General features: G+C 37.2%; 3 protein-coding genes across 4 annotated transcripts; 1 reads left to right on the plus strand and 2 right to left on the minus strand.

The window, feature by feature from the left end:
- Window position 1: 1 nt before the first annotated feature.
- Window positions 2-1,462, minus strand: LOC148729284 (uncharacterized). The gene is made up of 2 exons (XM_088763023.1): window positions 996-1,462; window positions 2-907 (listed from the first exon to the last, which is right to left on the minus strand). Exons 1-2 carry the CDS (start codon window positions 1,262-1,264, stop codon window positions 586-588), a joined length of 591 nt encoding a protein of 196 aa, XP_088619149.1. The 5' UTR covers window positions 1,265-1,462; the 3' UTR covers window positions 2-585.
- Window positions 1,463-5,279: 3,817 nt separating this feature from the next.
- Window positions 5,280-11,586, plus strand: LOC148729285 (uncharacterized). Its single transcript, XM_088763022.1, has 4 exons — window positions 5,280-5,640; window positions 8,819-8,941; window positions 9,265-9,361; window positions 9,849-11,586. The coding sequence occupies exons 1-4, from the start codon at window positions 5,354-5,356 to the stop codon at window positions 9,942-9,944; spliced, it is 603 nt and encodes a 200-aa protein (XP_088619148.1). The 5' UTR covers window positions 5,280-5,353; the 3' UTR covers window positions 9,945-11,586.
- LOC111338257 (transmembrane protein 179B) lies at window positions 10,910-14,738 on the minus strand. Of its 2 annotated transcripts, XM_022944700.2 has the most exons (4): window positions 14,450-14,738; window positions 13,485-13,619; window positions 12,990-13,080; window positions 10,910-12,251 (listed from the first exon to the last, which is right to left on the minus strand). In XM_022944700.2, exons 1-4 carry the CDS (start codon window positions 14,707-14,709, stop codon window positions 12,060-12,062), a joined length of 678 nt encoding a protein of 225 aa, XP_022800435.1. In that variant the 5' UTR covers window positions 14,710-14,738; the 3' UTR covers window positions 10,910-12,059. The 2 variants fall into 2 exon arrangements, with proteins under 2 accessions (XP_022800435.1, XP_088619147.1); XM_088763021.1 differs by lacking the exon at window positions 13,485-13,619.
- Between the last annotated feature and the right edge of the window lie 61 nt (window positions 14,739-14,799).

Raw genomic sequence — 14,799 nt, forward strand, 5'->3', positions numbered from 1 at the left:
ATTGGTGTAAACACAACATGTATTTTAATGCCTTTCAACACTTGTATATGTTGTAGTTCAGTTTTATCCTTGGTTCAAATTTTATTTTCCTTTGTTTCCAACTCATTATCATACATAAACATGACTGAGAACAAAGGAAAATAAAATTTGAACCAAGTATAAAATTGAACTACAACATATACATTTCATTTCTTAAGTCCACATAACTTCTTCTTTCAAATTTGTTCCTATTCAATAGTTTAAGGACATTACTTGAGCAAAATTTTTCTGATCATATTTTGTGAGGAAATTTGAACTGTAACTCTTTCCAACCAATCAAGCTCTAATAAAATATTATTATAACAAATTCACCTTCTTAGGTTTATAAGAATATATATACTGGTAGTTGTCATAAATATTTACAGCTGAGAGATTCTATCAAACACGAGTCTACCTTTGAAGATCACTCACTTTCACAATTGAGATTATAAGAAGTTTAGCTGGTAATCACTGTCATAATTGATTGGAGCTTGCAAGTCAGCTGATCTTTGATACAAAATGTGAATATTGGCAAGTTGTATCAAAGTTAGGTGTATGTGAAATACATCAATACATAATTATAAGGTATTCGTCCTTCAGAAATGTTTTTGCCTTCTTTAAATTAGTTGGAATTGAGTGGTGCTCGGCATTTGCAACTCGCTTTCCAGAATTTGCCACGTGCTGGTTCATTTCGGCTCTTGTGAAACACGGCATCCTTTCAAGCGACTTTCCCCATCCATCGCTCGGGTATTTCACACTTGAGGTGACAGGAGAGACATAATCGTTTGGTAGTAAACTCGAAAACCTTGCCTTCCTTTTCGTGTAAATTTTATCTCCATCAGGGTCAACCAGCATTTTATCCCTTCCATTTTCAACATAGTCTTGGACTCTGTAATATAATAAAGCAATAATTCTCAACTGCACGTTTTCGTAAACTCTAAACTCCATGTGATATCACTCACGAACTTAGCTCTCACCGTTTTACGAGCTGTGCTTTCGTCTTAAGACCCTTGAGTGAATCGCCACGACATCTCAACCAAAACTTTAGCTCGTCATTTTTCAGTGAAGAAGGATTTCTACCAGCTAAGGAAGCTCCAGGAATATCGTCTTCTGTGAGTATCACGCGCACAGTTCCATCAGAAGATCTGTGAGAAGCCATTGTGGTTTTGTTTTGATCTGTGAACCTTGGCCTACCAAGCCTCGCTTTCATGCATTCGAAACCAGGCCGTTTCCGCGCGGCGGCCATTTATGAATAAGGTCTATGAAAAGGAATCTTTTCAATATCAGCCTTAAAATTCGTTGCATTAAAATTTTTAAAATTTCTGGTGCGAATAATCTTCGGCGGTGGTCTTTTGCTGCCCAATTTAAGCGTAGCATACACTAGGCAATGGTCGGATATTCCAAGTGGCATTACTCCTGTACATCGCACAACATCCACCTTGGTGGTAACAATAAGGTCAATCAGTAAATTGTGGAATAAGTTATGCGAGTTGGTTCAACAATAACATTTTGCATTTTAAAATCTTCGAAGAGCCTCAGCAAATTCTTCGTTTTAGATGTAATTAAGGTGGAGCCAGGATTGTTTTGGGCTTCCAACATGCAGCAGTTTAAGTCACCAAGGACGAAAATATTGTCTGTTTTCAACCAGGCTTTCTCAAGGACGCCGTAATAGTTTTCAAAAAAGTTCTGAGTTGTGAGTTCAGATCGGTAAACAACTGAGAATAAAGTAGTGTGGGCTGGGAATTTCACCTGTATCCATATGGTCTCAATATCTCTGATTAATAAATCTTTATGGTGTACAGCCGTTAGATGTTCAGCATAGTACAGGGCAACACCTCCTCCTTTGCATTTAGTTCTGTCACGTCGGATAAGTTGGAGACCATCTATTTGCAAGAAGTTATCAGGAACAGAAGAGTCTAGATGGGTCTCAGAAATTCCCAAAATGTCAAATCCACATATTCTCTGTAGGAGTCTTAATTCATCAATGTTATTTGGAAGGCTACAAATGTTCAAGTGTGCAACTCTTAGATCTTTGGATGAATAGTTCAAGATCCTTGAGAGGTTCTCAAGGTAATCTTCAGAATCTGATGTCTGTTGAGAAGCCGGTTCAGTACAAAAGTCATGACCATGAGAAGTGAAGGAGCCATCGCTGGAGTCTAAATAGGCCATTTTACAGTTGTGTGCTTAATTGCCAAGCCTTTGATTCAGAGTGAGGCTAAAGATGACCTTGTTGTGATAGAGACCTTTATCTAGTTAGCATGATAACAAAGTGATTTACATTTGAAAGGCAGCAAGGTTTGTATCATAACAAGGTCATCTCTAGCCTCACTCCCATTCAAAGGCTTGGCAACCAAGCACACACCTGTAAAATGGACTATTGCTCATTTCAGCAAAAGGTAAAGGTTTTAGGGTAGATATACAAGATGGACAAGCCCAGTCGAAATTCTGTATGTTTTGCAATCGTCGGTATTCACGAAGCGAAATTTCGCCGCATTTGATGTGGCACCAATGTTTACACATATCACATTTAATAGCTTGGTTATTACTGCGGACATTCTTCTGACACACGGAGCACAATGTAATAATTTTGTGGTTAATAGCAAGACTAGTATTAGATTAAACGTCACCGCTAGTTGAAATTCTTGTCAGAGTAAAACTGACCTCATGGTTTGGATAGAGCGAAATGCGAGCGGATAGGTATCTTCTTCCACCTGGCTGAAAGGTCCAAGTTGAGAATGAAATATTTCGCTTGGACTTTGAAGGTATCCATAAAAAGTAATTCTGCATTCAAAATCTGTACTAAATTGGCTGTGTGAACTAAAAGAAACCTTGTATAGGCAAAGGAAGATGTAAGCAAACAAGGAAATGGAGGAGCGAAGAAATCTTCGACCGGAAGGCAGTTCTTAATCAAATGCAGTTCTTAATCAAATGCATCCCTGGACGGTGTTATTGTTTTCTATAAAAGGAGTGAAAGTGGATATAAAAGAAATATTTTTATTTTTATTCATTTATTTGGTTATAAGTTTACAGTTTTTGTACATTTTAACAGCCACAGCAGAAAGAAGAGATATCTTTGTTTTGCTGTTTTAGAATTGCAAAGCAGGGAGAGAAAATCATGATTACTAGCTAGCTAGTCCAGTGTAGTTACTGGTTTTAAGGTGGCTGGTACCAGTTTTCATCTTTTTGATGGTTTGTAACTTTGAAAGAATACAGCAAAAAGACTGACCAAGGCCAGTTGAACACTTTTACAGGGTTGAATTTTATAATAATTGGTTATCCAAAAATAGGTGTAATTTCGTCACTAGCAGTTTCCATGGCAACGCTTTCATTGGCTTATTCAGACGCATTTTTTAGCTTGTGGCTTAAATAATTCGAAAACTAACCCGGTGATCCCGTGTTTTTTGTCAGTGATTGCATTTGGCTCTTGTAAAGGAAAATGCACAAAGATTTAAAAAAAATTCTACGTAGCGGAATTTCAGAAAATCTAGAAAAAAAGGCAATTTTCACACCTCGCAAATTTCCTTCCGTAGAATTTTCTAGTTTTTTTTCCTGATGATTCCTTTCGACGTTATTATCATATTGGAACAATAAAAAGAAGGGGTCACCGGACTTGTTTTCATGCCGAATAGCTGTCGTGAGTTTAGCAATTTCCACGCGCGTTCTCGCGCATTTAAAAATCTGGATTCTATAAGATCGACATTTGCTCATGATCTGTTATAGCTACCGCTGACAATTGCGTGTGCTCGTGCGAGCGCCTACGATCTGATATTTACATACGTAAATTCGCCTTTACTGCTAAGAAAATCATTAAACAGCTGTCAAAGACAGCCTCCCGGGCACATCTTAAAAATCCTACACACGACTTCTGGCTACATCATATTATTTTCCTTGAAGTTTCAAAGTCGTCTTTCACTTCAGGTAGATTATCGTTCACTTGAGTTCTTCTTTTTTCGCCGTCGCAAGATTTCAAATCGGTTGAATATTTCTTTTAGATATGAAGTGAAGCAACCCTTACTTCTCCGAAAATCGTCTTCTTTATCTTATTTTCTTTCTCCTGCATTCACAGTGGTGAGAGCGCTCGCCTTCCACGGCGTCATAAGTGGATTGAGTTTGTTGGTTCTCTACTCTGCTCCGAGAGGTTTTTCTCCGGGTACTCCGGTTTTCCCCTCTTCTCAAAAACCATCATCATTTGAATTTATCTAATTTAGAGTTTATTTAGATTTACACACGACCCCACAAGCTGTTCAGCTTTAAACATTATCGTGTCTAAATAAAGGTGTTATTATGATTATTATGATTATTATTATTATTATTATTATTATTATTATGATTATTATTATTATTATCAACACATCAAATACGCGCTCTTAGGTAAACTTTTCCTCGCGCTTCTTTCGCACGTTTCTCTCGCGCGTCACGCAGGAGTGACCTGTTCCCCGCGCGAGGAAACTGGTACCAGCCACCTTAAAGTGGCTGGTACCGGTTTCCTCAATTTTGGATAACCAATGATTATGTAATTCAACCCCGTAAATGTGTTCAACTGGCCTTGGTCAGTCTTTCTGTTGTATTCTTTCAAAGTTACAAACCATCAAAAAGATGAAAACCGGTACGAGCCACCTTAAAGCTACAATTTCTTGTTTAGTGTAATATTAGTGATCTACTCTAATTATATGCTGGGTGTTTTTTTAACCCTTTAACTTCCAAGATCTGATTGTTGATTCTTTCCTCTAGCTGCTACACATTTCTTTGTAAATTAGTTGTGAGAATTTGGTGCTAGATAACAACATCTTCTCATTACCTGTTTGCTGGATAATGTACAGATATTTTAGGGAGAAGCTACATGTTAATCACCTCTGGGATTTAAAGGGTTAGCCTTTTAAACCCCTCATATCTAATAGTTGATTCTCCCTTCTGAGTGCTGAGTGGATTCTTTATCAGGTCATAGAGCCGGCATGTGACTTTTTGTTTTCTGTAACATGATAAAGCCACTTGCCAGCTGTAGGGGTATAAAATCTGATTGTATAGAATGATTATATATCAATGGAAGATTGTCTGATTATATCTGATGAATAGATATTATAATCTGTATATATTGTTTTTCCCTTTTTATAGTGGAATTTCACGAATATCACTCCTTCCTTTTAATAAAGATTAGAGAAATACATGTTTTTATGAAGTCCAAGTTTGATTGCAGTAAGTTTGCGAGAACTAGAACTATTGTTTAGGACCATTAGAAACCAGTCTCCCTCTGTGACTTCATTTCTTTTCATAATTATTATTATGGCGGACTGGTGAGGTTGCCACGATTGTCGGTCGCAAAGGAAAAGTTGGTACAATGGTGCTAAACTTCACGGGACTTTCCAGTCTCAAGTATCAATTTCATCTTAGTGAAGTTGTTCTCTTGCTCTTGTCGATGCTTTTGGGGATTTTATCCTGTCTGTGGCTAGATGAAGTCATCAAATTGTGCGCTGGACAGTGTTTGTTATTCGCGAAGTTATATGAGCGAGCTCGAATTCTACAAGGTTCTTCCCTTTGGTGGTGCTATTTGCCTACATGTTTGCACTTAATAGCGGTTTTATGCTCATTGTGTGTACTCAGCTTCGTTAGAGGAGGAAGATATGGGTAAGTATATTGTTCAAATGCCAGAAATGAGCTTTCAGCAATGAATCGCAAACCTGTGGTTTCGCGAAGGTATCTGGGGTCGGGCAGCAAGTATTTCTAAGTATTTGGCGTAACGATATTTTTACGTCCAAAACACGATTTTGAATATCCACTAAATATATTGTGAAATATAATATTATTATCTAATTGCGCTTCGTAAAGTACAAATAACGCGCTAGACGAGTAGAAGTATCATGCGATATTTGTACTCCAGAAATATCCGCGAAATTCGCTCGCACTGAAATAACAATTTGGCGTGTTGGATAATAAATCTCTTATTAGACGTTTTGTTGTGTAGTATCGCTGAGTATTTTTACTCGTTACGGCACAACTCGTAAAAATGTTCAACAATATATTACACAAAAAAACGTCTAACAAGATTTATAGTTCACCACCAAATTTTCTCAGATTGTTATTGGTTGAAATTGATCACGTGACACAAGAGTGTTCATCCTTGGAGCGACACTGGGGAACTTAAGCAGTCGTGACGGCAACAAATGGCTGCATGTGTTTACCGTCTCACAGGGCACCAGACCTCAAACTCAACACAACGCATAGAAGTAGTGTTGAGTTTCAAATGTAAATTAAAATAATTTTCCGCCGTGGTTTTGGTTTGCAGACGAGGCAAATTTTAGGGATTTCACGTTGTTGTTTTGCAAAGGACGGCTAAGAAATGTACAAAGTTTTAAAACGCACGTGCTGGGCTATTGTTCTGCCAATTAGATCTATTTTTTTTCCACATTCTTGTTGCTGTCACCATCGTGGTTTGCTTAAATTCCCTACTCTCAGCCCATAGTGCCTGTCTGCAGAAAATACCCGGATGGATAGTACTCATTCGTGAAAATTTTTGAATGATTTGACGGCTGCGAAGTTAGGCAGATCGGAAAAACAGTGACTTTCTGACAGGTATAATGTATTATTTAGCCGATTTACAGTTGGGAATTATTGACATTTGCGACAGGCTGTACGCATGAATAAATATTTGTTTGATCTGCATTTAGTGGGGTTTGACTGTTTTTCAACTGGTGCACAGAAGAAAACTTAGTGGTGAACAATAAAGACAATGGAGTGTTTGTCTCGGAACTACCGCTCTGATAGTTGCCCCTTGGAAATTTGATGTTCTTAGAACTAGCATATTTGTTTTAAGGACATCAAATTTCTGCAGGGCAACTATCAGCTGATAGTTCCTCGACTGAAACACTCTATTGTGTAAATAGTTATTATCCAACTGTGACTTAACAGATGATGTACAAATGAGATGAGTACAAATATCATGCAATATTTGTACTCTAGAAATATCTGCGAAGTATCACCCATACTGAAATAACAATTTGGCATGTTAGATAATAAATCTCTTATTCGACATTTTGTTGTGTAGTGTCACTGAGTATTTTTACTCCTTGTTTGTATTTTGATGAGCCCGTAGGGCAAGTCAAAATATGGCACAACTTGTTAAAAATACTCAGTGATACTACACAACAAAACATCTAATAAGATGCATAAACTTATCTCCTTGCTTAAGGGTTATGGTAAAATCGGTGTCATGATCTTGCCACTTATTTCCTTTTAGCAACTTGCAGTGTTTGCCTCGTGGCAATCCCAGAAATCTTTGTGCAAACCTTAGGATCCTTATTTTTTAGCAACTCATTCATTAGCTTGCTTTTTTTGTTGCAAAACTATTTTACATTTGGATGACTTTCTAGTGGTAGGATTTTTTGAGTGAGGACTTATTTCATGTAACTGTTGTCACCAATGACACAGAGATTTTTAGAAGGTATTTCCCAGTAAAGATTTTCCAGGTGAATGCTACCAATTTTGGGGGGTCTGAAACTATTTTCTGAGTAAGGGCCTGTTTACATGGAGGTGGGGGACCCCAGGTAGGTGAGGTAACCCGCCTAGCCGTGGTCGAAAAATGGCCCACTTTTACATGCAAACTTACAACCCTTGGGTCCCGGGGTGATATTACTAGATGTTGTTGCATTTGTTGCCTTGCGCTGCTTATGCTATCCACGGCCGATTAGGCAAAGTAACGTTGTTGACAGTGGATGCTTGGGACTCCATTGGGTCATTTTCACTCTTAATCCCAGAATATGCTTGATTTTTATCGCTCTAGTTGCACGTTACACAGATGAAGCCGGCGAAAAAGCTCGCCAGGTTTGTAAGCGCGGGCGGCCATATTGTTCTGGTTCAAATTTGGCTTGCTTTGGTGTGCTTGCAAACGTAACATGAACTTGACCCTGGCTAGGCAGGTTGCCCCACCTTGAGTTGTTTACATGGCAAAATGCGACCCCGGCTGACAGGGTTACCCTACCTGGCAGACCAGGCAACCCACCTAGGCGGGTTACCCCACCTATCATGTAAACATGATCAAATAAAAATGAGAGATTATATGGAGAGGCGGTTACCCCACCTAGGCAGATTACCTCACCTACCTGGGGTCCCCCACCTCCATGTAAACAGGCCCTAAGTAGGATGTGACAATGGTGTCACATCCTGAGAAATTTAAACCCTGGCTTGGCTTAGGTTGTGAACAAATCTATCTATTTGCTATGCTGTGCTAGACAACATATTCTATAAAATGTCTTTCTTTTATCATCGATATTTTGCCAGCCTAAGCAAACAAGAAACATCCCACTTGGGATGTTGGGAGATCATTGGAAAAACTTAGAAATCACTTGCCTTTGGCTTGTGATTTATATACTTTCCTTTTGTTCTCCCAATATCCCGCATGGCTCTATCATGTTACAGAGTGCGGAATAATGTGTTCTGTTAGTTTCATATTTACATACTACACCCTATCAGGTAACATGACATACCTGGCTCCTGCTTTCTCCTTATGGGATGACTCTGGAGACCAATTTAGTTGTGCAGTTGGACATGGTGATTAAAGTGTTTCTTTGATGGTTTCTCCTAGACTGAGGATTGCCGTGATTAAAGTCTCTGTGATTTTCAACTCTAAAGATTTTCCCTGCCTAATCTTAAACCCCTTCCTCACTGCATCACGAGAGTACTCCAAATGGAATTTAGCATCATTTTCCCCCTTCCTGAAAAGTGTACTTGATGTAACCTTGGAATGAATGCATATATTGTGTTTTACTGAAAGAAAGATTGTGAACAAATCCAAGTCCTCTTTCCTCAGGTCACAGAGCAATTGTTCAAGAGTCCTTGGTCTTATATCATTATCTACAGTTCTTGTATTTATATCATCTTGGATTATTTCCTATGGATTTCGAGAATTTTGCAAGTCCTTTGTCATTAACAGGTTAGTGCACATTCCTGCATGTTGAACCAGTATTATCCCTTTTGCTGCTGAGATCAGAACTGTAATTTTCTTTACTGTTGACCATTCATTTATTATGGATATATCAACAAAGTTGAAGTGGTAAATTGGCCACCGTAACCATTGGAATTGTTACGGTGGCCAATTTACCACTTCAACTTTGTTGATATATCCAAATTATTTCATTACTCCCACCGACGCAGCCCCAAACAGTTTCTTTTGAAACTATCAGCCTTTATTCATTCATTTATTAATTGATAAATTGTCTGTAAAACTTAAGGTCATTTAGCATTTCCTTTCTGTAGATGCAACAGGAATCATATTCACTCAATGGATTGGAAAAATTTCATCCCTAAGTATTGTGATTGTGGGAATTCATATAGATCACTACAAGAAATTGAGGTAGGTTTAACAGTTGAACCAGGTCAAAGGCACCCTCCTGGTTCCTTTGGTCAATTGTTCCACTCAATGAATTTGTTAGTTGTAGCTAACACTCTAATGGGAGGGGGGTCTGAATACACTGCATCCCTTATGAAGGTCTTCTCTGCTCATTATAATTGTAATGGCTTGATCGTTCCCATACTAGTGGTCAACCTTGCAAAGACTACCGGTACATGTTTCAGATTTGTTGTTAAGCCATGATCATAATCTCAGGGGGTACACCTCAATGAATTGATATCAGGAAATTTTTACAGGCTTATTCCATGGCTGCTTTTTTGCAGGGACAAAGTAGATGTGTGAAACTTGAAAATTCAAAATGTCCTTAATTTTTTCAAGTTCTGTTATTTTCAGTCTGTGCAAATTGTCTCTGTGCTAGAGTAGGTGACTTGTGACTTGTTTGAATTCTTCTTCTCACTTTCTTACATACTTACATTTCTTTTCTCATTAGGCATCTAGTTGGGCAGCCTGTTTGTTATTATCTATGTTATGTGTGACTCATATTGTACGATTGTGTGGAGGACTCCAGACGACTTCAAGGCAATGATCATAGATGACTCCACATAAATCAAATAATATATACAAACAATTTATTTGTATTCCATTCCGGAAGTATTTTATGGAAGAGGAGAGGTACTTACTGACTCATCAATGGTTAAATCTGCTTTCTACAGGTTCAAATTAAAGAAAAGTGTCCAGCTAAGTTTTGACCAAAAGGGTACAAAGTGAAGAAGTCCACAGAATGTACACAAAGGCCTGATATTCATGCAAATAAGCAAACATCCTTTGAATTCAGAGAAAGACTTCTTCATTGGGATCATTTTGGCAAGCTCATGCTGACAGATTTTCTCTTGACCCTTTCACTCCCAAGATCTCTTAAGTAATTCTCCATACTGTCTACTATACAATCCCTATGTTATCAGTTTGGAGAAATTGGTATTGGATCAACTAACGATCCCCCATTTGATGTTTTCTTTCTTATCTATTGTCTGATTGATATTGTAAGGAGAAATTCTGGCTTGGTCACTTTTGGGAGTTTAAGTGTTAAGTGTCATTTGGTCTGACATGTATCAGCTCAAGGATCTTATCCTCTAATTAACAATTATTCCACGAGCGCGCGTTGGATATGAGATGACAGATAGCCAACGAGGCCCCTAGCGCCAAGTTGGCTATAATCATCTCATATCCAACAAGCGCGAGTGGAATAATTGTTTTATTAAAAACGTTAAATTAAATTAAATTTTATTCAATTTTTAGCTCCCTTTTAATTTTAATCTGACACGTACGCTTGCCATATTTGTAGATTATGGTATATTGGCTGATATACCATAATGGTTAAGCCAATAAAAAGTCTTGAATTGCATTATCCAATGATCTAGTTTTTAATAAAACAGAATAGACTATATCATTTCTCAGAAGAGAAAAATAGCAATAAAAGTTTATCTATTTCTTAGAATACATAGTGTGCTGCATATGGGCCCTTATGACAGTCTACCAGACAAAGGCTTGTGCTTCATGGAAAGAAAAGAATAAAGTTTATTTTTTGTGTCGTGTGATTATAGTTCAATAAAATTTTATTTATGTTGAATATACGTATCTAACTTAAATAGAATTTATTATTTGCAAAAGCAAGCTGTGCAGGCTACCACCAACTCAGACAATCGAGACCACTCTGCCCCTTTATTCTCCAAACTAGGAATTTTAGATATTTTCCGAGTCAATACGTTTGAAATCGCTAAATTTATGTTTTACTTCAAAAATAACTTATTGCCCCCATTGCTTCTCGATCTTTTTGTAAGGAATAGCCAAATTCACAACTATGGTATCAGAACAGCCAGTAATTATCGAACGGATTTGTGCCGTACTAATGTCAAGCAGTTTACAATTCTCTACCAAGGTCCTAAAATTTGGAACTCTCTCCCTATTTTAGTCACTCGTTCGTCAAACTTTCTCAGCTTTAAAGAGAAATTGCAAGAGTTTTTACTTAAATTATCACTGAATTGGCCAAGCCGCACATTTGCAGCACTTTTTCTTTACTTAATTTGTTATTGTAAGTGAGGTGGCTCTCCCATAAGCCTGGTGGCTTCTTGGGTCTCCTTGCCTTCTAACTGTTATCGCTGTAATTAACTATTTTTTAATTGTTAAAATAAGGCAAATAAAGATGATGATGAATGATTTAACACACATAATTCACTGATGGTTCCTCTTGATTACTTAATAACTTTGTAATCAATCTCTTAGTGACTGGGTCAATTTAGCTGGCCATCTCTGCTTGGCTTGCTGCAAGTTAAGAGTTTTCTCCTTGTGTGAAAAAAGGTTCAATACACCATCCACAAAAGCAGTAAGCAACAAATGAAAATCTGTGAATTATGCTAATGATGAAAGCAAGGATAGCATTCAGTGGGTCACACAGTGTTCTACTTATGTTGGAGTAAATGACACCCTGCGAGGGTTGTATGCTGGTAAGGGGATAGAAAGTGTGGTCTTTTGCTTTTATAAAATAACTATATAGGTTTACCATGCATTAAAAGAAGGTTATTTTATATTGTTAGTAATAATTTAGGATGAGAAACTTCTCATTTGGTTTTCTTACTCAATGAATATCTACATTATCAGTGTTCCAGAAACATTTCTTAACATTTGCCAACTCAGAAGAATCTGTTTAAAGATATCTTGATCCCCTGTCACTTGTAACCTCATAGAAAGGAATTTCTTGGATGGGTGATGAGTATGCCATTCTCTCATCGGTAAGGTAGTTTTCAGAAGCTTTCATCTTGAACAAGTTTTTCTTGAAATTTATACCAGAGAACATTACGATGATAAACCAAATCCCAAGAGCAGAATATGATGCAACCTGATGTAAACAAAAAAATAAGGAATTAACGTTTTTTTTTTAAGATTGTTAGAATAGGACTTTCTGTTATATAGTTGGAATTTTTTCATTGACAGCATACCCTCTCATTGGTTACTTAGAGGTCACATGGTGTGTAACAATAAAACTGTCTTCAGGAAATTCACTCCGACGAAGGGCTAACGCTCGAAACGTCAGCTTTTGTAATCGTTACGGTGGCCAATTTACCATTTCAACTTTGTTGATATATCCAAATTATTTTGTTACCCCCACCAACGCAGCCCCAAACAGTTTCTTTTGAAATTATCAGCCTTTGTCCTCAGGAAAGTCTCTGAGGGAGTAATATTGCCAATTTTTTTAACATTGGAGGGTAAAGGGCACTCACTGATGCTTGTGAATGTTGACTGCTGGGTACTGGTGCAGTTGAACAAAGTATCATGAAGGGTGGTGTGAGATACTGTTAAAATATAAACTATCATTGCGTTTTGTTTACTTTCATGGAATTCTTCTGTCTTTGTTTTGCTATAAAACAAAGCGCTTGATGACTAGTCTCTCAGGTGGTTTGTTTTCTTCAAATTTAAATGTACTTACTAGGAAACCAAATTAACATTTTTTTCAAATGATCAGTCATTATGTGATTTGTCTTACAGCACAAGGAAGACATTGCAAGAATTAGGGACCAATTTTTCAGTGTCCAATGTTAATATTGTCTTGAAATTCATATTCAATGACATCACAAACCTCTGCCATAAAGAGGTGGGTGTAAAAGTTGCTACCATCAATGCTAGCTGGTGTGTAAACAGTCCAATCCCAGTTTTCTGCATTTTTGCACCTGTAGATGAAACAAGCTTTGCATGTGAATAGTCAGAGATCATCATTGTTCAAATAGTTATGATTAGATTAAGAGGGAGGTGATCCAAGGGTGATATTGTGGGGAGAAATTAGATGCTGGTCACCCCTGGGTGCTGAAGGTTTAAATCTTCAAAGCAGGAAGAAGAATCAACAAACTCAGCTTGCATGTGATACATTAATTGCCTGAAGCAGAAATTTAACACACACATCAGTGACAGATGGCAAGTGTTCTCTTCAACATTGCACCATCCTCATCTAAAAAAAAAAAAAAAAAAAATGGCTTGGCTGGTTGAGACCGACAAGCAGCTGGTTTTGAAGGACTACAGGACCGTCTGTTCCACCAAAATAATGCAGCTTGTGAGATAAACTTAAGATTTAACACACCTTTCAATGTTTCCATTGTTGGTTACAGAGTTACACCATTTGTTGAAGCCAGTGACAATAAATATAGTACACACCAGACAGTTGATCCATGCAATTGCTGCCAATATAGTGGCCATGAATTTGAAATACACTACACTGGAAAAGATGGAAGGTTGAAAGAAAAGAAGAGCGGGGCTAATGATACAAATACTGATAATTCCTTGTTAAAGTGTCAAAGTTGACAGTTAGTATGTGTAATAGGACTACATGTTGTCCAATTTGTGAAGTGAAAATCATTCTGAGGAAAGCCAGTCGGAGAAATGTTTTGAATCCAATTGTTTCCAAAATTGGACAAGTCCTCTTCCTTATTAATTCTTTAGTTGTAATAGGGCATTGTTCAGTGAAGCTGTTATTCTTCAGTTTTTTAAAACTGTCCAATTAAGGATTAATTTTGATATTTTCGAACTATCTAAATTAATCCTTAATTGGACAGTTTTAAAAAATCAAACAATAATTATAGCTATGCTGACAATTTTGGATTAGCTACCAGCTATACAATTAGGGGCATAAATATACCTAAGTACCTTGAGAAATTGTCAAGTGTGAGTCAAAAATCGTAATTGAAAACTTAACTAGAACAAAATTTTCAAAAGTTTTCGTATCACCCTGTAAACTTGATAGATCGATAAAGAGTGAAAGTGGGTTAATTAATTAGGAAGCGGTATGTTTAACCTAGCTTTGTTTACTCTTCAACAAATAAATTAGTTCTATGTTTCTGTGCTTCTGTTTTGCAATTTTATATATCACATTTTTAAGGTCTTTGATCAGACGAACGGCAACATGGAATCTATGTTAGAGAGGGAATTGTTAATCTGGAGAAGAGAATTGTAAAGCGAAATATAAATTAATGAATATATGTGACGATTAATAAAACAGCATTTCAATCGTTTAAACTTGCCATCGGTTTCATTTAATTCGCACCTTACCTCCAATTGTAGGTGTGTATATTACAGCAACAGTTGCCCAATCCGAGAAAAATCGCCAAAATAGCGTTACTCAAAGAAGAGAAGAATGTAAGATTACAGTACGCTTGACTTCCCATGAATATAGTGTTTGTTAGAATATCCAGCTTTCCAAAAAGTAAACAATCGCCATTGAAATTAATTTCGTTAAGTCTCAGAGGAACTGAAATGCAACAACCAGCGGCCAGGGCTAGGATATAGAGGAAATTCTCAAACTTCTGCATATTTTGTAAAATACATAATTTCTCTCGATGCAAACACTGGTTTACAAGAACTAAGAGACATCGGTACGCAAACTATTCGAAAAATGCGCT

This window comes from Stylophora pistillata, chromosome 6, assembly GCF_964205215.1.
Source record: "Stylophora pistillata chromosome 6, jaStyPist1.2, whole genome shotgun sequence".
Lineage (NCBI taxonomy): Eukaryota > Metazoa > Cnidaria > Anthozoa > Scleractinia > Pocilloporidae > Stylophora > Stylophora pistillata.

Bases quoted from the DNA above. Each gene is read 5' to 3' on its own strand.
- LOC148729284 (XM_088763023.1), bottom strand. From the start codon at position 1,264: ATGGCCGCCGCGCGGAAACGGCCTGGTTTCGAATGCATGAAAGCGAGG. The intron at 908-995 runs GTGAGAGCTAAG...ATTATATTACAG, and splicing joins AAAGCACAGCTCGTAAAACG to AGTCCAAGACTATGTTGAAA.
- LOC148729285 (XM_088763022.1), top strand. From the start codon at position 5,354: ATGGTGCTAAACTTCACGGGACTTTCCAGTCTCAAGTATCAATTTCAT. The intron at 5,641-8,818 runs GTAAGTATATTG...CTCTTTCCTCAG, and splicing joins GTTAGAGGAGGAAGATATGG to GTCACAGAGCAATTGTTCAA. The intron at 9,362-9,848 runs GTAGGTTTAACA...TTTTCTCATTAG, and splicing joins GATCACTACAAGAAATTGAG to GCATCTAGTTGGGCAGCCTG.
- LOC111338257 (XM_022944700.2), bottom strand. From the start codon at position 14,709: ATGCAGAAGTTTGAGAATTTCCTCTATATCCTAGCCCTGGCCGCTGGT. The intron at 13,620-14,449 runs GTAAGGTGCGAA...CATCTTTTCCAG, and splicing joins ATACACACCTACAATTGGAG to TGTAGTGTATTTCAAATTCA. The intron at 13,081-13,484 runs GTGTGTTAAATC...TTTCATCTACAG, and splicing joins AACAATGGAAACATTGAAAG to GTGCAAAAATGCAGAAAACT.